The sequence below is a fragment of the Odocoileus virginianus genome, chromosome 4 (assembly GCF_023699985.2).
Source record: "Odocoileus virginianus isolate 20LAN1187 ecotype Illinois chromosome 4, Ovbor_1.2, whole genome shotgun sequence".
NCBI lineage: Eukaryota > Metazoa > Chordata > Mammalia > Artiodactyla > Cervidae > Odocoileus > Odocoileus virginianus.
The window spans coordinates 72,228,367-72,252,076 of record NC_069677.1 but is presented as its reverse complement, the minus strand read 5'-3'; the positions used below and the strand labels follow the sequence as shown (position 1 = coordinate 72,252,076).

Here is a 23,710-nt window from a genome sequence, read left to right as displayed (position 1 = left end):
CTCTTTGTCATTTGACCCCAACCGGGACCTCCAAGCAGGACTGTGACTTTACTTGTCCTTCTGTCCTGAGTGGTTAGAGCAGGGGCCTGGCACCTTGGATGGCAAATATGCTAAGTTTTGAACGATGGCTTTCCAGGGATTCAAGGCAAAGAAAAGAACCAAGCCCATCAAAATCCTCAGGTCATTGGGATTAATCTTTCCAATTTTTAATACATAATGCTTCAGCTTTTGAGGCAGAAGGATCCTGAAAATCTATGTGGCCCTGATAATGAGTAACATTGTGTCAAATGAGCCTGTTTCCACAGAGGACTGAAAGGGTAGCCCCTTCAGTGTGGTGGTTGGGGACAGGGGTTGGGATGGTGGGGAGAAGATTCAAAGAGGCCATTCCCACCCATCCTGGTGGACCCAGCAGGATCCCAGACCATCTCTACAAACTCCAGAACACAGCCTCACTCTCCCTGAAGCAGCTTCATCCTCTCCTGGGGCTCCGCACACAGTGAACACAGGTGTTGGAGAGACAGTCAACCCCCACCCCACCCCGCCCCCCGCCATTAACAATCCAGCCTGTGCCAAATCCATACTCGGTGCCTAATTTTGCTTTAGTAACTCAACAGCGGCACCTCACACATCCTGTCCTCCTGGGAACACTGCTGCTTGGCTTCTAGGCAGTCACACTCTCTGGTTCTCCTTCCAGAACACTGGTCTTTCTCTTCAGGCCCCTTGGCAGCTTTCCCTCATCTGCTGAATCTTAGACTATATAACCTCTTCTGCTCCTCTTGGTCATTTCTGTCATTTCCGGTGCTTTTGATATGACATACTGGTGACTTCAAATTTATATTTTCAGCCCGGACCTCTTCTACATGCATCTGTCCTCAGCCATCTACTAGTCTGGTACACCCTAGATGTCTCAAAGCAAGGAGGTCCCAAGTAGAGCACCTGGTCTTTCCTTCCAGACTGCCTATACCAGTGCCTTCTCTGATCTCCCTTATGCCCCTACCCAAAAACTTCCCAGCTGCTCAAACCAGAAACCTTGGAGTCATGATGACTTTTCTATTTCTTCCACATCCCACATCCACTGAGATAGTCTTAAGTGTATTCAGAATCTGACCATCCCCATTCTCACTGCCTCCACCACTCCGAGTCTGGTCCAAATCACCATGATCTTCTAGCTGGACTATTGCAGTTGTGTTAGGGTAGTTCTTTCAGCTTTCCCACAGCCTCTGCACTCCATTTGCAACATAACAGAGGGTGATACATGAAACATGATGCCACTCCCCTGTTTGAAGACCTTCTCATGAGTCCCCATCTCACCCAGTAGAAGCCAAGGTTCTCTTTTAGTGTTCCTGCGGCTCTACCACCTGTGGCCTCGTCTCTGCACCAGTCCCACTGGCTCTTTACTGTTGCCTGGCTGCTCCCAGATCAGAACATGGCCCTGACATTTCCCTCTCATGGGCTCTCCTCCCAAGTATCCACCTGCCTCCCTCTCTTCCCTCCTCCATCCCTTGCTCCTACATATGCTCCTTAGGCCGGCCTGACTGACCACCTGATTCAGAATTGCAGCCTCTCCCCAGCTGGCCTCCTACATTATAGCATTCTGTATCCCTTCTCCTCTGCTCCATTTCCCCCCACTGTACTTGATATTTTTAACATACCTTGTAATTTGTATATTTATTATGTCTAGTCTCTGAATCCCTCCACTAGAAAATAAGCTCTGTGAAGACAGAAAATGTTAAATTGTTCATCATGGACTCTCTAGAACCTAGAATGATTACTGGCACATGACAGATGCTCAGTAAATACTTGTTTAAATAGTTAATTAAGTGGATCTGGACCATGATCTTAAGTTGGGAAGAAGAGAAGATGCATGTGATAGTTGAGGCAGGATCAAAAATTATTTCCATTTTCCTGACAAATAGGCCAAATTCAACCCTGTGAAGGTACATGTAAATCCCTGTAGCCCAAGCAAAAAGCCAACGCTATAGACAAAAGATGAGGAGCATACCATGGGAAAGCCTAAAGGTTATATTGACAGTGGTTTCAAAATCAAATCGCAGGTATGTGTTTTTGAAGCAAAGGCTTATGGTCATATGAATAGATGCATAGTACACGGGTCATGGTAGATATTAGTTTTACTCTAATCTTTGCTGTTCGAACAACAGTGAGAGAATTGGATTCACCTCAGGGCCTCATGCCTAAAGAGATTTAGATAACAAGCCCCATTTGGAAGAGAGCCACCTCAGGTGGCAGCATATCATGGGAGAAATTTCCATAGGATCTGGCCATTCTTTTCAGCAGGAAAAACTCAGGGGAGACCTAACTAGTTTCTTTAGCTATTTGACAAGCCATTCTGTGAAAGAGGGAACATTCTGTATTCAGTTGGCAGAACCAAGACCAGTGGGAATCTCCAAGACATATTTCAGATAAGGATAAGGAAGACATGCACATTGGTGAGAGATACCCAGGCCTGGAGCAGCAACTCCTGTTGTCAGTGAGCCTGCTGTCCCCAGGGATGCAGCAGGACTGGCAGAAAATAATTGATAGGGGGGTTCAGAACTGCGTCAATTCAGGTCCTCCATTCACAGATGCCATGATGAAATCAGATATACCAAAGGTTTATTGGGGAAGTGCGGTGGAGGCCAGAGGAGGCTGGGAGAGCTATCAGACCACAGTGAAGATCTGATCCCTCTAAAGGAGAGAAGGAAGGAAGAAGGATTGAGTGGGAAGAGCCTTAGACAGACATGAGTTGCAGGGAAGTGTTGGGAAGTCCACTGGGGCGTGTTTGAGCATAAGTTACCCATCGGAAGAGTTAAGAATGGACCTGTCATAGCATCCCCACCACTTTCAGTCATTGGGTGGGAGCAGCGTGTGGGAAACAGCTCCACATGGATGCAGTGATATATCTCAGAATGCTGCAGCTGGGGCCATTAGTCAGTTATGCTCCCAGGAGTAGGAGCTCTGAGGGGCGTATTTTCACAGACATCATAAGGTCTCTAATGGGATGTGGGCAAAGTCCCAGATGAACACTGTGATTCTGAGGGCTCATCACAGCACCTCTCACTCTGTGTTCTCTTTATGGCTCCCCCAGACTATGAGTATCTTCCTAATATCTTCCCTGCATCTCCACCCCGCCCACGGGCCTCATGCAGTAGGTGTCTGCTGAGAGTCCTAGGATCATGGAGAAATGGAGAATGAGGGAGCCCTGTGACCCAGCAGCTGTGCTCTGTAATTTCAGGTCCTAGAGGGGAATCTGTTAACTTAAATCCAGGACAGTAAATGCCACTCAGCCAAAGTCCCCAGAGGAAGCCTTGTAAAGTGGAGTTCGTGTGAGGAAGCGACCTTCATCGCTGCAGAAGTGCCAGGACTAAACGGAACAGCCCCTGAACAGAGCGCAGACTGCAGCCTCATCCATTACCCGCTTCTTTCCTAGACAGACAGCCCTCATTTATTATTTCCAGACTGTTTTCATTTTACTTACACTGTGTGAAAAATGTTGAATTGGGAAATAAATAATATTCTTTTTAAACAGAGATTTCAGAAGCACTTCACAGATTTTGAAATTATTATTCTGTTTCCAAATGTTTGGTTTGTGTATCATTTCTTCATTTATATTTGTGAGCGCTCAATAGCAAATGTCCTCATTTGGAAAACTGTGACAGAAGTCAAAAAGAACTCTGTTGCTGGCCTGTATTCATATCTTTTGGAGAGATGCCGCCGCTCTTCCTTTTGAAACACAGCAAAATCTTCCATGCAGTCTCAGAAGATGTTTGCTAGAATGCTCTTTTCCACTGCACAGCAATTCAGCACTGACCAGCTTGACTCTTTTGCTGACAGACTTTGCCTCCACATTCTCTTCTCTGTGATGGCTCACCCCATTACTGCAAGACTGAGCTTCCTTCAACACCATCTGCTCAAAAACAGTCCATCGCTCCTTGTGATCCATTACCTGAAACATAGATTTTTCCTTCTGGTCACGCCCTTCATGCCTAACTCTGGCTTTGTCAGTTCATACTGTTCTCCTGTGGTTTTTCCAGCCATCTCTTGTTTTGCTGAAACCTTTCTTCTGCTTGTTCACTCCAGAGACCACCCTCATACATGTCTTCCTGTCCTTAATTGTCACCTTTTCTCTCCTTTGGTACCTAAACTCAATTCATTCTGCAAAACCTACAAGAAATTCTGTAGATTCAGCTGAGCTGATGAGAAAGAAAAGGCAGAGTTCCAACCCAATAGCATTTCTCTGCCTATTTATCTCTGAAAGACAACCTTTCTCATATCATCAAGGGTCTTTTCAACTGCCCTATCTCTTCCTCTCTCTGCAGCCCCTTCCACTGTTCCCATCATGCACCAGGTCAGTGCTACCATGAGGAGCATCACATTGTCATGGCCACAGCCGGAGCAACCCAATGGCATCATCCTGGACTATGAGATCCGGTACTATGAGAAGGTAAGCCAGTCCTGCCTGCAGGCTTGCAAGATTCAGGGCTAGCCACTGTTGTGTGGGTGGTAGCCAGCTGAGGGCCCAGGGATACAGGCTGGAGGGAGTCCTGATGGGGGGAGGAATCTGTGACAGAGGCCAGAGGCTCCCTGAGAGCACTCCCCAGCTCTGCCTCAGCAAAGGCCTCCAGCGCCCAGGCGCTTTCTGCACCAACTCAAGAGAGAACCTTCCAACACCCCACCCCGCTGTCTGGGCCACTCACTGGGCTGTCGTGGATGGGCAAGACCAATTCCATTCTCCCAGTCACGCACTTGCTACATGTGTTTGCTGTGCTACAAACCCACCAGTGTCCCCTGAATTTTCTGAAGATTTTGTGATTTTGTAAATTAGTGTTTTTCAAAGTTTTTGATTATGTACCCCAAATATAAGATCTTTTATTTATAAATCATATGCATGTATTTACTAGCGTATGTATGGTTTAAGATATCTAACTGGAAATGAAAAAATGAGAGGTAGAAATGAATAGAAATAGAACTTTGTACATTATCTTCTTTGTTCTCGCACACCTGTTGCTGGGGACTACAACAGGGCATGTTCTGCCAAGAAAAGGGAAGTAGTGCCCTGTGGTATTGACCCCTGGCCTATCTGTGGGGGGAGCAGGTCTTTCCTCCCACCATGGTGAACTATAACATTTGCAACATCCCAGGAAAATACAGTATTTCTTATATACTGACCCAACACAGTATTTGTGCAAACACCATTTATTCATTTATATTTGTTTGGCAAGTATTTTTTTTTTTTGGAGTGCTTGCTATTTGGCAAGTACTATTCTAGGATATACTAGTGATCAAACAAGGATTCCTGCCCTCAAGAAGCTTACTTTCTAATGCAAGTAGACAGAAAATGAATAATGAGCATAATTAATAAGGGTATCATACAGTATGTTAGAAAATGAGGACTTTAAAGTGGGGGAAGTAGATCGGGGTAAATGGGAACAGAATGGTCAGGTTTGGGGGAGGAGTAGTTGCAAAAATAAATAGAATGATAAAAGTGGGGCTTTTGGAGAAGGTAAGTTCTAAGTAAAGACCTGAAGGAGGAAAGGGTGTTGTAGAGCAGGCATGTGGGAGATAGAGAGCCTATATAAAGGCCCTGCAGCCAGATAATGATGCTGGCTCAAGGAGCAGAAAGGAGACCAGCATGACTGGACTCATAAGAGCAACAGGAAAACAATAGTCAGGGGAGAGGTAATCAGAGCGGGTGCTCATGTTGGGCTATAAGAACCTGAGCATTTCCACAAATGAGATTGGGATCCATAGCAGGTTTGGAGCAGAAGAGAAACAGAATCTGACTTTTAAAAGGATCATTCAAGCTTTTCCACTGAAATTAGACCTGCTCAATTATAATAATCTAAGACAAGGACGGGGGCCAAAGCCAAAGCCAACAGGATTTCCAACAGGTTGGATTTTCAACTGGGAGTGTTTGGGCCTGAGTCACTAAGATGAATGAGAATGGGATCACTTGTGGCTGGAGCATGTCTGGGCTGAGGGAAGACATGCCCAGCTTCGTGTCTAAAATGCCTCTGAGATAGCCAAGTGGAGATGTGCAGCCGGCAGCTAGATATGCACATTTGGAGTTCAGGGCCGTGGACTGGGCTGGAGATGACCACTTGGAAGTTGTCAGTGTGTGGAAGCCCTGAGCCCAGGTGAGACTGTCCAGTGGGTCATTGGAGATAAGAAGAGGTTCTAGGATGAAAACCTGCAGACTCCAACATGGAGGCAGTGTTGAAATGGAGCATGACTGCATTGGGAAGGGAGCCTTCATTTCCAGAGCCGTCCGTAACTGACAACCACACAGATGTGGTCCCGTTACCGAACCACTTACTCTAGGTCAGTTTTCACATTTGTAAAATTCACCAATTTACTTTCCTGAAAGCAGAAACCCAGATGGATCACCAATCTAGCCTGCAAGGAGGTGTGCCCTTCAGCTGTTATAGCCAAATTTGCAAGCAAGGTGACGGTTAGGCAACTTTTTGCTCATTTAGAGGATTCTGAGTTTCACAGATGGTTGATTCTGACAATTCAGGGAACTGGGAGTAATTCACATGATCTGGATTCATAAGCCACCATTATTTTCATTCAGCTTTGAACTGAGGGTCCTTATTTGCTATTTTTTTTTTTATCATTTAATGAAGTAAATGTTGGACAAATCCAAAAGTGTTTTGGACCAATCTGGACCTATTGATTTCATTATCTCATTTCACCACCAAAGTTGACCTGGACCAAATTCAAGTTGACCTATACCTAGTTCTGTTGACCTTCTTCAATAGAATATCATGCTTGACCATATATGGTGTGATGCAGAGTCAGTCACCAGTAAGGTCACACCCAGTCCCCTTCCCACACACACATGAACTTGAGCCTTATAGCTCATCTCAAATAAATAATAATTTCTCCTTTGTGTGCCCGTGTTGGGTGCCAGAGGCTTTTTAAACATAATCTCTCCCCCTCACAGCCCAATATCGTAAATATTAATAACATTGTTTGGGGTAAAGAAACAAATACATAAAGAAGTTTAAAAAAACAAGCCCAACTTGCCCAGATCACACAGCTAGAAAGGGAGTCTCTAGCCTGGGTTCTTTGTCCTGTAGCCTGTGGCGGTGCTGGGAAGGGGTGAGATGTATGGGAAACCACCTGCCCTCCTCCTCTCCTGCTGTGCCAAGGGCAGTCACCAAGGGAGGGGGCGAAAGCCTCAGAACCGAAACCATGAGGCTCAGGCCTCTGTCCCCAGCTCCTCATTCCCCAACCCACGCCCAAATCCTCCACAGACTTTCCCTGTCCATGCAAGCCTCCTCACTAAACAAACTGCAATTAACTTCGACTTCTGATGCTGTGAAGGAGGCTTATTCTCCCATTATAGATCCTGTCTCTACTTCTCAATAATTTATGCTAATTATTAACAGAACACATGCACAGCAGTTCAATGCCAGAGGGGGCTTCCACACTTCAGTGAGGCAGATCATTGTCCTGGAGGATAGAATGCTTTCTTTCAGAACAGAGAAGATTCTTTGCCCAAGCGTTGGTTACCATTCAATATATTATGATAGAATTCTCACTTGCTTATAAAGTGCTCAAATATAAAATCCATTACATTGCCTTGACCATTTCTAATTTCTGAAGAAAGGACATTATCTTGTGAGGGTATTTTGAAATAATAATCACAATGACAATAATTCATCACATATTGAGTGCCAGTTATATGCCAGATATTCACAGATACATTAGTTCTGATCCTCAAAAGAAATGAAAGATACTTGAAAGTTGAGTATAAGCAATTTATGGATGATAGAACTAAGTCACAGAAAGGTCAAATGATCTACCCTTAACCTCACAGGCCACAGCTAGGGAACCACAGAATTGGAACTGTAGATATTTTTATTATATTTCAGTATATTTCTGAGCTCAATGAAGGACTGGATGCAATTGAGTTGATGCTGCTCAAAATTAGTGTGGCCTCAGAAATAAGAGAGTGTATCTTAATTTTCAATCCAAATACTTATAGCCAGAGTCGTTTGCCTGCCTGTTACACAAGGGTGTGGAATCCTGGTCTTTAGAAGATGCAAACACAAACAGAACACAGCCCAGTAGATGTCCTGGATTCAGTCCAAAGAAATATAACTCATCATTCCTCCTTCCCATGCCACTTCTAAACTAGGAATCAGCATCATTTTTCTGTGAGGACCAGGTAGTAAATATTTTAGGCTTACAGGCCATACTCTGTAATGCAACTACTCAACTGTGCCTTTATAGCAGGAAGTGGCCATGGGCAATAGATGACAATAGAATATGGCCATGGCTGGGATCCAATAAAACTTTATTTGCAAAAACAGGTAGTTGGTCATAGGCTGTAGTTTTCCAAGTCTGGGTCTCCCACTCCACATCACTCTCTTGGTTTGTGCTTGGGACACCTGTCAACTTCAGTACTGTGAGTGGAATCAATGAGGCTTTCGTCTCCTCCAATAGCTCATTAATAGAGAGCTCAGATGCCATCAAGCTGATGACACTCCCAGGGCCACTCCCATGCTCATCTTCTTCCCCATTTTAATATGCTTCCATTCATCATTCTCTCTTGTTTACTGTCTTGTAGCACTTTTCACTCCTGACGTTAGTGCTTATAGGCAAACCAAAGGAGAACATCTACAGCTGCTCTTGGCTGTCTTAATGATTAAGCATTTAGACATGGACTTGCCCTTCATATTAACTAGGCGAGGACATACTGCTTTAGGCCTTGAGTATTTCTACTCTTCAAATTTATTTCTACCCTTCATTTTCTCACAGGAACTCACTCAGACCTTGGCAATATCTTGTGCTCCATCCATGGGTTCAAATTTCTGGTCCAAAGTGTACTGTTTATTTATTCATTTAGCACTGAGGTGTTGGACACCCAGGCAAGGCAAGCACCATGCTACATGTTAGGGATGGAGAAAGAAGATGTGGTCTCTGCCCTCAACAGCTGCAGCATCTGTCCCCCTCACATTTACAAAATCATAAACAACCAAAAAAAGAAGAAGAAAAGGAAAAGCAACTCTGCTCTTCACTCTTATCTGCCTGAGGTTGATGAATGGTTTTGAGAGAACAAGGACTGATACTCATTTTAATCACTGAACTTCTTGAAGGGTGTGTGGACAATAAAGTGATTATGGGTTCTTGCCATCCAAATGCCAATACACCAGCACACATTTTTCAGGAAAAGAGCTGCCCAGGAGATGTTTCACATATTTCAAGCAGTGCACACTTGCATCCAACACAGCAAAACCAGAGAATTCAGGCAGCTGCCTAGATTTTGGAGCAATGGGATTTTGTCCTAATTTGCAAGGGCCGTGTTTTCGTAGTTTCAGACCATGTTTTCAGTATGTCAAGATAGTAATGATGAAAGTTTTAGATGGCATCCCTTCTAGAATGGACAGCCTTCTTCTTGCTGAATTCCTTATTGGGGGTGGAGTGGGGTTAGGAATCCACCTGCTTTTCAAATAAATCAAATGATGTATGGGTGATCCCTCCCCAGGCCATCTCACCCAGAGGCCAGTGGATATATCACTTCGCTTAGGGTGAGCATGGGCCTCTTTGTAACTTTCAGCTGTCTATTTGCTCTGGCCTCTCACCAACTGCTTCCAAGTCACTCGTCACCACCCCCATGCCACTTATCCTCCAGAGATTCCCAGTTACATGCCACTTATCCTCCAGAGATTCCCAGTTACATGCCACTTATCCTCCAGAGATTCCCAGTTACTTGCAGGTGCCTAATCTTTTGGCCTCACCTTTGCATGCTTTATTCTGTTCTCAAAGGATATTCTATTCAGTTCTTACCCTCCTCACTCATCCATGGGGCTATTCATCTTTCAGGACTCACTCATGTCACCCTTTCTCTGAGTCCCTCCCAACCGCCTTATCAGTCTGGGTTGGGAGGGCCATCTACTGCTCCCTCATAACCCCTTGAGCTGCCCTCTGCCCCGTCACTCACTCAGCACTGCAGTTCTCAGCCCCACCCCACAAGATGTTGTGTACCCAAAGGCAGGGACCATGGCTTGATACCCACAGCCCTTGGTAGCATACATCACATGGTAGTGTGTTGTCATTGTGACCACTGGCCAAATGAATGAATGATCACATATCAGGTCATCTCTGCCCTTGCACAGTAGACTTCTGCATATTTTAAGACGATGGTAATTTCTTTTCACTGTACTGTATTCTTTTGTCCTGGTTCAACTCTCAACATTTCTTCTGTCCTTTGACTGAGGATGTGGCTCACAGACCACACTGGTCAACAACTTTCCCCTCATTTATCACCCTGCCTCTTGAACTGCTATGCCTAGAACTCATCACAGCGACCTAGATCTGCATGTGGGACTTGAGGCCTCCTTCCTGGTGACCTAAGATCTCCATTTTGTTCTAAGATTCACAGTGCAAAACAGGGGCAGACCTAGACTCTGATGGTCACATGGAAATGATTAGAGATGAGCTGGTGCATGTGGGTGAGGTAGAAAGATGATGGGCAGCAGGGAAGAGAGTCCTTGGGCTGGAACAGTGAGGGGCACTTTCCTAGAAGAGGAGATCTTGAGGGGTGTAGGCTGAAGGAAACTGGAGAATGCAGAGGAGCCGCTGGACAGAGGCATTTCAGACTGGGAACAAAACCTAAGCAAAGGTCTGGAGGCCAGGGCTTTGGTACCCAGAGAGGCAGCACGGTGGTGGTTCAGATGGGGTGCGGATGTGAGAGATTGGAATTGACTGCATTATGAAAGGCCCCTGGACTGAGAGTTAGGAGTTGTGTCTATCTGATAATAGCTTTAGGGAGTCAGAGATCTTTTTTACAAAAGAACTTTGGATTGGGTAGGAAGAGAGTGGCAGAAAAGATAGGAAGCTACAAAAGTTCAGGCCAAACCATGTGTTACACAAGATCAGCAGCCAAGAGAGCCCAAGCAGGGACACAGTAAGGCACTCGTGATGGGTGGGAGAGTCAGAAGGAAGAAAGACGCAAGCAGGTCTGTGAGCACCAGAGGATACGTATGTGCAGGTGACAGGGCCTGTAGCGGGCCAGGCAGAAGATGCTGAAGAGCATGACACATGGAAGAGTGGGACTGACTCCCTAAATAGTGGGAGGGGTGAGGATAGAGGCCATGTTCTCCTGGGAGAAGGGGCGTGCCTCCCCAGATGCTGATGGAGAGGAACTCGGACAGTGGGGACCCAGACAGACACATGCCAAGATGAAAGCAGGCGCAGGTGTGGGAGGTAGTCCAGCATGGCCTCAAGCTTTTTAGCAGAGTGAACACAAAGTCATTTGTCTAAGGACTTGAGGTCTCTTAAGGAGTGCTCTAGAATAGCCATTGTGAGGAGTGACCAGGAGAAGAAAGACCAGAGCTCAGCAAGAGCAACGCAAAGAGAGGCAGGCAGGTGCAAATGCAGCCATTCGCTTCTGCTGAGGTCAGGGGTGAGAGGGGGTTTGCAAAGCTGCATGTGCTTTGTTATTCTGTCTCTGATCCCTGGAGAGGAAAGAGTAGAAAATGACTGTCCCTTTGCCAGGCGCTGAGAGCTCAGCCATTTACTCAGACCTCTCTTCAGAGCATCACCACCCCACAGTCCAGAGTCAGTTTATTATTCTTTAAGTCCAGCCCAGTCTGTGGGGTTTCGAGGGATGGCCTGGGGCTGGGGACAACTTCTAGCAGATCTGCAGGACCCGGAACCGAGGGGCCCACGTGCTTAGGAGCAGGCTGCCAACCCCTTTCCCTTGCTCTCCTGCAGGAACACAATGAGTTCAACTCCTCCATGGCCAGGAGCCAGACCAACACCGCGCGGATTGACGGCCTACGGCCCGGCATGGTGTACGTGGTCCAGGTGCGCGCCCGCACCGTGGCCGGCTATGGAAAGTTCAGTGGCAAGATGTGCTTCCAGACTTTGACGGATGGTAAGGGGCAGGCGGGTGACCTGGGATCAGGGCAGGCAGTCGGGAGAGGAAGCCCCCAGGAGGCAGTGGTCACAGCCAAAATGCCAACTGCTAACTGGATTCCAGTGGAATTGCCTTGGAAGGATTTGCCCCCAGGAGGACCTGCATTCACTAGGAAGAGCATCTGTCTGCAGCCTGGCTGGGTTTTCGATATCTAGAGGGTTTTCCTTCACGGGTCTCTACCGCGCACGTGCAGAGACTCCCACATGTGCGCCTGTGTCTGCCCAGCAGTGAGCCCAACACAAAATTAAACAATATGTTCTTCTGGGTTTCTGTATTGTTTCATCCTCACTCCCACTTCACTCCTCTGCTCTCGGGGCTGGGAGCTGAGTGCACAGCCTCACTGCATGAGTCAAGGGCTCCGGGAAGAAAACAGAGGCACACACTGGAGGAGTCGCTGTCCCACACGTCTCAGAATATTTAAAACAGCTTCACATGTGACCCCCAGTAGGTCCCGCTGAGGTGTCTCCAGAGAGAACAGCCACTGTTTTCCAAGCTGTCTCCAAGGCTAGACAATCTCATCCCTGAAAATACTTCCACCTTTGGGCTTTATTAGTTCCCTGTTGTCACCGTCTCTGCTACTCCTCTGAGATCACCCCCTTTAGTTGTTATGAAAATTGTTTCCCTGTAACCTCAGACTTGTGTATGGGTGTCTGTTACATTAGCTACTTTCCACAGTGTATGTACTCATTTTTCTACTACCTATCTATCTATATTTATTCACTGATGAGCTGTTTCCTGGTAGCTCCCAAGTGTCAATCTATTCCCAGCCTCTCAAATAGAAAGGCTTTAATTTTTTCCTTTATTACTTAAAGTATATAGAAAACACACTGCCCTTGAAAAACATTTTATTTTAGGTCAACAGTTTCTGTAAAGTCATCAGAAAGATTTGAAAATCAAGTGACTTCATATAAAAATTATAATATCTGTTTTCTTTTGAAAAATTCTAAGAGAAGGCAATGCTGGTGGGCATCCTAGCATGAGGACTTTGCCTTGAGACAGGCTTGCTGCCCCATGCAGGGCTTGTCACTTCCCAGTGGTCTGTACCTGGATGTTTCAATGTGAGCTACCTGGCCTCTGTAGGATTGGAGTTTGCAGTCAGTTCCAAGTTTATTTTAGGTGAGTTTGGGCTCATTTTTGAAGATGGTGAGTTAGGGTAGAAAGGTGAGCCACTTTATCCAGATTAATGATGCTGCTGGTGTGAAAAGAACGCAGTCCATCTTCAGTTCCTTAAGGTCGCTGTTCCCCTCTTTGCACCTCACTTCACATCTAGATTTATGGGCACTTTGGCATCAAGAGGTACACAGGATTAAAAGCCCAAAATTCAAAAAGCTGTGAGCACTGGTCTCTTGGCAATTCTGCTAGACAAATCAAGAAGTAACAGATTTCTCCCAAGAAGGCTATTCCTTTTACATTTGGCAGTTAAGTTTTGTAAACCCAAGAGGGGCTGGATGTAAGAGAGTTCTGGTAAGTGGCCAAATTGGAGAGTATTTGTCTTACTGACTGAGGTTCACACATCAGTAATAATTATGTTCACTGAGGCTTCAGGCCTCCCTGCAGCACAAAGGTGAGTCTGAAGGTTGTTAGTGATAGGGTCATTGGGTCGAGGAGGACCTGTGGGATCCCACCCAGGGTCAGTGGCCATGCTTTAGACTGGTGACCTCTACAAGGATCAGAGCTGCTGTGGTTCTGGGCTGCACTTAGCTACAACCTGCCAGCCGTTGACTTGGCTGCCTAATTTTTTAAAAACTGATTTACACAGCAGTATAAATCAGTATATACAGTATATGTAGATACAGTATATACTGTGTATCTACATGTTTTCCAAGCATTCTGGGTGATTCTTATGCCCCAGTGTTTGAGAACCATCCTTCTACACTGTGGGTAAAGGAGACTTCTAAACCCAAGGATATTGGTTCTGGAAGCACCTAGAAATCAATTTGAAGGGTCGAAGGTCACATGGCTTAGGAATTTTTTAATTTACATGGACTCTTCCCTGTGGTTCCTTTTATTTATTTTATTTTTGCCAAGTTAACTTTTTTAAAAACACACGTTACAAAAAGTTCTCAGCAGAGGGAAACTGAAACTCTACCTTCACTCTTTAAAATTAATTTCTAGAGAGTGGGAGGCTTCTAGAACAATATCCTTGTCTTTGCAAGTCTCATTCCCTATCCACAAAGTTGAACCATGGTTCCCAAACATCAGGGCGCATAAGAACCACGCAGAGTGCTTGGTAAACACGCAGATACCCTACTATTCACTCAGAGGTTCTGATTCAGTAGATCTGAGGAGGGACCTGGAAATGGGTTTAACGATTGGGCTTCAGTGATTCTGCAGAGCAGGGAACCTCAGAATGATGGGAGTGGGGCAGATAAGATACAGGTCAGTTACATGTGAATTTCAGGTAAATAACAAATAATGTTTGTCTAAGTATCTCCCATGCAATATTTGGGTCATATTTAGATTAAAACCTTATTTGTTATTTATGTGAAATTCATACGTAACTGATCATCCTGTATTTTCATTTGCTGTATCTGGCAGCCCCAATTATAATAGGATATACATGGCTTGACCCCCATCTGCCTCAGTCCTGAAATTTTGTGATGGCTCCTTGATACCAAGTGAGAGAAGAACCACGATAATAACAATAGGCCCCTGGGCCGAGTGGTTTGTATGGATTAAGGAGAAGAGAATTCGTATTTGGGGATCTGTGATACATCAGATGCTGAAATATGTGTCCCGTGATTTAATTTAAAAATTTATTTTAACAGATAAGGAATCTGAGAGTCAGAAAGACTAGATGCTTTGTCTAAGATCACTAAGCTTCCCCATGGTAAAGCCGGGGTTTGAGAGAGCTCTGTCCAACTCTGTGACCCGCAGGCAGCCACTCGCCCATGTGTTTCTAACACTGGCGGAAGCCGGGATCCTATTCTTCTTGAGTGTGAGCTTGAGAGTTCTGGGCTGCTTCTCGATGTGTCTTCATTCCCTGCAGCACTGGGTGTGGTGCTGGATGGCTGCAGATGCTCTTAAGTCTCCTCTCAGTCAATCTGTTGACTGGCTGCATCTCAGCGACTTTGTGTCTTAGAAGGTACTTCAGCAGTGGTTTCCATACCCCCTGTTAGATGTATCCTTAGCAAGGCTGACAGACCTTTGAGAGGCCTTCCGACTGAGGGCATGGAGACAGTTACCTCTGCTCTGGGGCCAATGTCATCAGCTCTTAGTTGTGAGGTCCTCTGTCACTGTTATCTTGCTTTTATTGTTGTTATTATTTGTTTTGGGTTGTTTTTGTGAGTGTGTGTGACTTAAAGATTACTCTTGGTTTGGGTCAGGCTTACAGCTCTGAAATATAGAAACTCTATCACTCTGACGTCCTAGGTAGCATCGCTGAGTAGCAGCTCCATGTAGGGGGCAGGCAGGAAGCTTCTAATACCTCTCTCTCTGCTAGATGATTACAAGTCTGAGCTGCGGGAGCAGCTGCCCCTGATCGCTGGCTCAGCGGCGGCGGGGGTGGTGTTTGTGGTGTCGCTGGTGGCCATCTCCATCGTCTGCAGCAGGTAGGACCCCTGGCCCCGCTCCTGCCTGCTGTCCTCAGACCCAGGAAGCTGGCTCATGGACCCTCCCCGGTCATGTGGACTGTTCAGGGACACACTGTCAGGCTCATCAGTCATCACCCCTTCTCTGTCCACCAGCAGCCTAGAACTTTCCAGATTATTTATTTTCTCTGTGCTTGGGATACATCCTCTAAAGGGGCTGGGCAAGGCTCTGAGCATTCGTCCCCCAACCTCCTTTTCGCCCACTCATTTAACCCCCCGGCACACGATGGTCTTCCTGGAGTGACAGTTACAAAATTGCATTTGACCCTTTGAAACATCCCGCCCTGTGCCTCAACCCGTCCTCTGGCTCCAGAGCTGGGGCCTGGCCACAGGGTGCAGGTGGGCAGCAGGGAGCTAAGGAGGGAAAGAGGAGCTCTGCAAGAGCGGGTCCTACAGGAGGCTGGGTCTGGAAGTTCTTGTGAATTTTTAATACTGCTGCTGCTGCCGCCTTGGGTGGTTAGCCCAGATTCAGCTGGCCCCTCCCGAGAAGTTCCACAGCGCAGCCAGAGTGCTAGCAGGCATCCTCCAGGGCCGCTCACCAAGTTCTGTAGACACTCTGGCCCTGCCTGACCTCTGAAAGACCTTGACCTGAAAGCAGACCCCACTGCCCACGGAGGTGGTCAAGCTAGAATGCTGGCCACGAGAGGAGTTCTGCTTAAGTGACGGTTGCACTTCCCAACCCCGGGAGAAGCCGGGTGAGCCCCCATCAGAACAGGGGGCCTGGGTGGAGGTCCGGGGAGCAGAGTGGTGTGGGTATACCCTGGCTAAGAGAGCTCCTCTCCCTTGCGTCCACAGGAAACGTGCTTACAGCAAAGAAGCTGTGTACAGTGACAAGCTCCAGCATTACAGCACGGGCAGAGGTGAGTAGAAAGCCTGAGCCACCCACTGCCTGAGCTCCGGAGTCGAGAGGCAAGTGCTCGGGGGCTCCTCATAGGCAGACTGGCCCGTCCCCACTGCGAGCCCCCTCCCAGCCCCCAGTGCCCAGAGGCTGGGTCCCCAGGGACCAAGGCTGTCCACCCCATTTGTGTCCACCCATCATGGGCACTTATTGGATGTCTGGCAGGTAGATTATCTTCCTCACTGATAAGCCCATAGAGGACACGGAATGCAGGGAGATTGGGTTTAGCAAGTCAATGAATCCTGAAATCAGACTCAGTGGAAAAAGATGGAGGGTTCTCTATTAACATCTTCTGCCTTATCTTATCCAATGGGGCTGCTGGGGAATGTGTTAACCAAATTCACAGATAAGCCAGAGAACTTGAACGGAGGGAATTAAAAAGATAGCAGAGCCCAAGAGGCCAAAGTGTTGGGATATCTCCCAAGTGTTTTCTTTTAAGCAGTGCCTTCAAAAGTTTTTCACTCGTTATCTACTCTCTTTTTTCAAAACCTATATAGAATATTTTTATAGCTAAAATTTCCCTTTACCGACTTGCGACGTTAAGTCCTGTGTCAGAATTCTTCTTTGATGTGTGTCAGGACAACACTGCAGGGTCTGCAAAGGTCCCACTGGTCAGCTGGGCTACTTCTTGCCTCCAGGAAGCAGAATGCTTAGATCCTTACAGCAGACATGCTCTGTTTCTAAATAACTCCTTTCAAATTCCACGGACGCACTCAGAAACCTGCCCCGGCGCTGTGCGCTCTGCCCTCTCTGCCTCTGGCTTCCTCCGTGAGCCGCATCTCACCTCAGTACCAGCCCCCTCTTCCTGCTCCCTGGGTGGTGAGCATGGAAAACAGGCTCTGTCTACACGCACCATAAGCAGGCTTCCTCTGGGTGGTTCTGGGAGTGGAAATGGCATCCGAGACAAAAGTTCTCACCCGAGGTGACCCCAGGCAAGAGAGTGATGCCGGGCTGCTCACATGGCAGTTTCGCCACGGAGGAGTTTGTCTTCGAGTGAGAGCAAGGCTGGGGCTGTGCAAAGGTTGCTCTGTAGATGTGGCTTTGTTCCCCAGGGTTTTCAGTCCAAGACCAAGAACCTACCGAGGGTCTGTAAAGGACTAAGCCCCTGGCAGCTGGGCTGCTGTTGTAAGTCATGGCAGGGATGGGGCTGTGGACTGGGCACCGGCTGAGACCCCAAGGCTCTCTGAGGGTGGTCCAGCTTACACCCATGTTCAGCAACACAAACTGGGGTCGGGGGAGGGAGGTTGGGAGAGCAGCCCCCTTCTAAGGCTACAGGCACAGCTCCTGCAACACTCCAGGTCCATCTGTCCCTCTTTCTTTCCCCCAGCAGGCCACCTGGGCCTCCATTTTAACCAGACATCACTGGTTTTAGAGGGAAATCCTAATGTGTTCTCTCTCCTTTGCTCACATTCTGATTTTGCACCTCAAAGCAAACTCTTCAGATACTTTTGCTTAACATAAACTGACGCATTTCCCTTCCAGGCAGGTCTTTAGCTTCCTAAGGACAGAGACTTTGATTTGTCTGTGATTCTCACGTGGAGGTGCTCCCTCCAGAGTGCATCAGGATTACCTGGTGGGCTCTCTCCACCACCCCGCCTCCCGGCCTCTGCCTCCTGGGCTTCTGACATCACCCCGCCTCACTGCTCTGGGCTGATGCCTGGCCACCTTGAGAGCCACTATGCAGTTGATTTCAGATTTGGCATCCTTTGAACTCTTTGGATGAAAGAAACATTTAAAGATGGCCATGTCCACCTGAAAGCGGAGGACACAAAATTGGGTTCAAAATGTGGAATGCCATTTTGAAAACTAAAGACGCCCAAAGTGAGAATGGGGTACCCTAGGAGGGAGCCCCTCCTTTTAAAGGCACATGAGTTAAACCTTGTACCCTTCATTGGGGTACAGAGAGTTCCCAAGAGTCAAGCTGGGGTGCATCATGCTGCCTTTTTGGCCTCTTCACCCTCAGACCTGACTTCCTTTTCTGGAGGGGCTGGCTTTCCTGGGCCACCACATGGCACCCACATGCACAGATAGGCTTTCAAAGTGCTCACAGCCTCCTGCTGGGGAATTCTCACCTCTATGGCCAAGAGAATCAAGCCTCCCTAGTTCTCAGGGTCCACAGAAGACCCAACACCCAGTCCTCAGTAGCAGAAACCACTGAAGATGGCTTAGGACAGTGTTGACAAGCTGTGCAGTCTTTATCCCCAGGACTTGGGCACACAGAGTTCTTCCTGCACCAGAGTTCAGTCCCTCTGCTGCCTTAGAAGTCTGTCTTCTTTTTAAATCTGTTCTCCTTTTATAAATGCTCTTTCTTTCTATTCATAACCCTTCTCTTTTTACCCAGTCCCTGAAACCTGGCTCCTCTCTGCACTCTGGTTCTCTGAACTCATAGCCTCATGCACTGAATTGCATCAGTGCATCTTCTCCCACAGACATCCGTCATTCTGACTAACGCTATTACTGTTGGAGAATCAGCCAAAGGGATGTGGAGCTGGGGAAGACACAGCACACACACAGCAGAAGAGGAAACTCAAGGCTCTTATGGAGGACCTGGCCTGAGATAGGGGAGGATAGGAATAATTAGTTACAGAAAGCTTACCCAGTGCCATGCGTGGGGAACTTTATTCTGGTAGCTCATTTCAACTCCTCCAACCCTGACAACCACTCTAGGTGGCAGGCATTAATCTAGGGAGGTTCCATGACTTTGCCAGGTCTCACAGCTCATGGCTGGCAGAGATGGACCTCAGGTTCTTTAAACCTGCTGCAAAGCCTGTCATCTCTCCATATTGCAGAGGCTTAAGGTGGCTGGAGGTCAGGAGCAAGTCAAAATATGAGGACCAGTCTCAGGAGTCCTAGTTGGTGGTTTGTTGGCTCCTCTTCTGGGTCTCATTGTAGGAGGCAGAAATTCAGATGCCCTTGATCTGAAAGTGCATGCAACCATTCCTGGGCTACCTATATGCATGCACCTCACTGGGTGGATGTGGATGCTAACCTGGACGTCTCAGCGCTTCCTGCCCTGGAAGGGACAAGAATCCTGCAACAGCTCCCCAGCCTCACTCATCAGTACCCAAGAAGGCCCCTGCCTGTCTTTCCTGCAGGCAGGGCACAGGGCTTCATACAGAGTCTGCTGGCATCTGTCCTCCCAGACCTGCCTTTCAAGCTGATGTGAAGGCTGAATGAGACATAATAGAAATATTGGCAAATATATTGCCTTCTCTAGCCTGTGGAGATGCAACAGATCTTGTCAATTTGAGAATACCAAGTGCTTTCCAGGGCAGACTCTGAGCCTGCAGCACAGAGAATGGATTCATAAAGGAGGGTTTGATTGGGGTGAGAGTGACTAGAGGGAAGGCAGGTAGGGAAGAGAAAGTGCGTGGATATGGTGCCGGATGCTGGGCTGAAGAGCCTGGGAACCTGTGGTTCATGTTCAAGGGTGAGTGGGTAAGTGTGGGTTTCCCATGTCTAGAAAGAGGCAGACAGATGGTAAGTTCTTATGGTTTCCATGAGACAGTCCTCAGAAGGTGCTGGCTGAGTAAAAACTGGCTGGATGTGATGATCCAGGTGGGCTTGGGAGTCTATCTTTAGAAAAGTTCCAGTTGATGCTACATTTGGGAAATGCTACCAGGTACTTATAAGACTTGGATAACTACACACTGGATGGTAGTTAACACTGCACTGAATTATAAGATGGATGGAGTGAGCAGAAGTGGGGAGAGGTGAGGGCTTGGGAAGGGGTCAAGGGTTTTCAGAAAGCAGCCCTGACAGAATCATGTCCATGTTACAGGCAACTGAAGTTATAATCACAGAGCTGTTTTTATTAAGCTTTGAGAAATTCTGAAAACAAATGAGATATGTATCCAAAATGAAAGATTGGCACACACTAATTTTCACACAGGACAAGAGGACTGAACACGGGGACCTCAGAACATAAGTGTGAGCTCAATCCCTGCCGAACACCCAGGAAACTGGGAAGCAGACACGTTCAGGGCCTTTAAAACTAAGTTCAGTGATCATTGGGGATTGTTAAGGATTAAATACAGAATTATTTAAAAAGTTACTATTAAGAAAAGCTATATAGGCTTCCCTCATAGCTCAGTGGGTAAAGGGTCTCCTGCATTGCAGGCAGATTCCTGCATTGCGGGTTTGATTCCTGGGTCGGGAAGATCCCCTGGAGAAGGAAATGGCAGCTCACTCCAACTTCTCCTATTCTTGTCTGGAGAATCCCATGGATAGAGGAGGCCTGGAAGGTCACAGTCCATGGGGTCCCAAGAGTCGGATATGACTTAGTGACTAAACCACCACCATGGGGCCCTCATCTCATTTACTAGGGTTGTGCATTTGTGAGACATTGCATATGTTGTGGATTTTTATTTTGGCAAGATATTTGATGATCTCCTAAGGGGAAAAAGCACAGTACAGTGGGTACAGAGCTGGGCTTCATACAGAAAGAAAGTAGGTTAGTGAGTCTGTCAGCCAGGGAGGGAGTCATCAGTTTTATCTTAATCCTTGTCCAATTCAATCTCTTGTTTGTTTGACTGTTTTTTAAAATCATAGTCAGGTGCAAGCCTAGGGATGCTTATCAAGTTTGTAGGTAACAGTTGGGAGTTATAAGTAACATCATAGAAGATAGAATCAAAATTCAGAACTATCCAACAGCTCTGAATGCTCATTTGAAATCTGCAAGACAAAATGCTAGAGGGATAAATCTAGAAGCTAGTGTTGGTTAAAACAAAAATAAAGTAGTAAGAAAAGGAGGAGACCTGACTTGCTGACTTGTTTGTATGAGAAAGTTTACGTATTTGCTTGATCACATGCTTAATAGGAGTGATAAAAAACTAGTAAAAAAGGCTAAGCACTGCCACTAAAGCAGAAAAATACTGCCAAAAGCCTCCACCTTGAGCATTGACTGTATTAAACACAGTAACTAATTTAATCCTCATAACCATCCCATGAGGTAGATTTCACATGTGAGGAAACAGCCTCAGAAAAATCCAGTAGCCTGTCCAGAGTCTTGGAGTTAGTGATATGCAACATAAAGTTTTAAACTCGGTTTGTCTGACTCTGTGGTCAAGATTAAAGTTTGGATCAGAGGAGGTAATACATGGACATGCTGTCCTCTGTACTGGTGAGAAACATCTAAAGGGACATTCTTGGTTCTGGGGACCCCATGTCAAGAAGGATATTGTCAACAAAGCAGCCGGCCCATGGAGGGTGCCAAGTCGTGACCTCAAGAGACACCAACTGATTTGGTGCTTGGGAAATGCAGGCAGGGACCTGTTTGTTTGTTTTTTTTTTCCTGCTTCTCAGTCATGTCCAACTCTTTGTGACCCCATGGACTGTGGCATGCCAGGCTTCCCTGTCCTTCACTGTCTCCTGGAGTTTGCTCAAACTCATGTCCATTGAGATAGTGATGCCATCCAACCATCTCATCCTCTGTCGCCCCCTTCTCCCCTTGCCCTCAATCTTTCCTAGTGTCAGGTTCTTTTCCAATAAGTTGGCTCTCCACACTGGGTAGCCAAAGTATTTGAGCTTCATCATCAGCATCAGTCCTTCCAATAAATATTCAGAGTTAATTTCCTTTAAGATTGACTGGTTTGATCTTCTTGCTATACAGGGGGCTCTCAAGAGTCTTCTCCAGCACCACAGTTCAAAAACATCAATTCTTTGATGTTCAGTCTTCTTCATGGTCCAACTGTCACATCCAGGGAGGGACCTGGGGGTCATCACCAAGCATGACACCATCATGGCAAAAGAAAGATGACGCTCTTGTGCTTTGTGAAGATAGATGGAACCATCAGTGAGAGATCCAAGTAGGCCGACTTTGATTCAGTGTAAGAATAACCCCCCAAACTGGAACTGTCCATGCAGAGACAGGCTGCTTTATAGAGAGAGGGGTGAGCTCTCTGCTCTCGCAGACACAGATCTCAGTAAAAGATGCTGTAGAGCGGAGTTCTGCTTTAGGTAAGACGCTAGACTTGATTCATCCCAGAAGCACATCTAGCTCCAAGATTTCCTCTAGCTCCAGCTTGCTTGACTCTGGTTGGGATTTCCCAACCATACAGAACACAGCATCCAGTGTGCTGGAAATCACCTTGGACACCAGGGTGAAGGTCAGGTATACCTGGAGGAGGGAGACAGACTGGGCATTTGACTGCCTCTCCTGGAGGTACCTGAACAGGAGTAAATGAGGGCCTATGGGAAGAGGAGGAAAGGCCCTTAGGTGCAAAAGGTGGCTGAGTGTTCAGTGGGTTCTTATTAAATGCCAAATAAATTTAATGAGCTGGCTTTACCCGTGTGGCTGCTGTTGGCTCTCAGCCAGAGCTCTAGAAACCAGGTTAACTCTTTGAGTCCCAGCTCCTGGGCCATTGCCCTCAGGTTCCTAACAGGACTTCAGTGGCCCAGAGACAGGGTGCCTTGTCTGGAAGGACAGTCCTGTCTTGGTCACTGATACCCAAGAAGTAGAGAGATGTTAAACTGTTTTTCCTGAAATACCTTTCTCTATCAAGAAGTAGCCTGTCGTCTACTTTCCTTCTCCTAGAGACACGTATTAGGCAATGACTATGTTTTTAAGAACAAATCTTGAAATGTGGTAAAACCCCCAAACAGAAGATTGAAGGAAGAGCCTCCTCAAACTCAGTGCTTTTCCCCAAAGCCTTGTTGCCCACCCTGGGGCTCCACCTCTTGGATTGTTTCTCTGACCTTGGCTGAGTACCCATGACCTCCATTCTTTCATGGAAAAAGACATCCACCCATTTTTCCTGGCCTTGGCCCCAAGAAGCAGGTGGAGCAAAGTGTTTCTAGTGCCCATCCACCTTTCCTGGTAGATTTGGTCTAGGAAACTGCCCAGTCCTTAGCCCTTCATCCCAATAGCTTCGGCTGTCATTCACGTGTCCCCCACATCCTCCTCTCCACATCCAGTCTTGCAGCTCTGTTTCTGTTCTGAGTTTTCAGACTGACTTCTAGGCACCCGGGTGTTTTGTCCATACATTCAAAGTCTAAAACCACGTGTGCAAACTTCCTGGACAATCAAGTTTCCTTCCCAAAACGCATCGCATAGTTAATAGTACCACTTGATTCTGGAAGTCTTGATATTAGTTCAGATTCTTCTGGTCCTTCCTTCATTCCTCATCTTTAATTGCTCACCAAGTGCTGTCAGTTTTTCCTTTGAAATTTCTCTTGCTTATTCTGCTGTTGTCACTGTGAGGCTCTGGCTAAAAACTGTTATCTTGCACCTTAATTACTGCAACAACCTCGGAGCTGTTTTCTCAGCCTCCAGCCCCTTCCTCATAACAATGC

General features: G+C 46.9%; 1 protein-coding gene across 1 annotated transcript in view; it reads left to right on the top strand.

Moving 5' to 3' along the window:
* Positions 1-23,710, top strand: part of EPHB1 (EPH receptor B1) — a 454,706-nt gene that overhangs the window by 347,689 nt on the left and 83,307 nt on the right. Inside the window, exons 6-9 of the mRNA XM_070466704.1 lie at positions 4,317-4,441; positions 11,725-11,887; positions 15,372-15,480; positions 16,315-16,379. Of these exons, the coding sequence (XP_070322805.1) occupies positions 4,317-4,441; positions 11,725-11,887; positions 15,372-15,480; positions 16,315-16,379 (462 nt within the window). The remainder of the gene's footprint in view (positions 1-4,316; positions 4,442-11,724; positions 11,888-15,371; positions 15,481-16,314; positions 16,380-23,710) is intronic.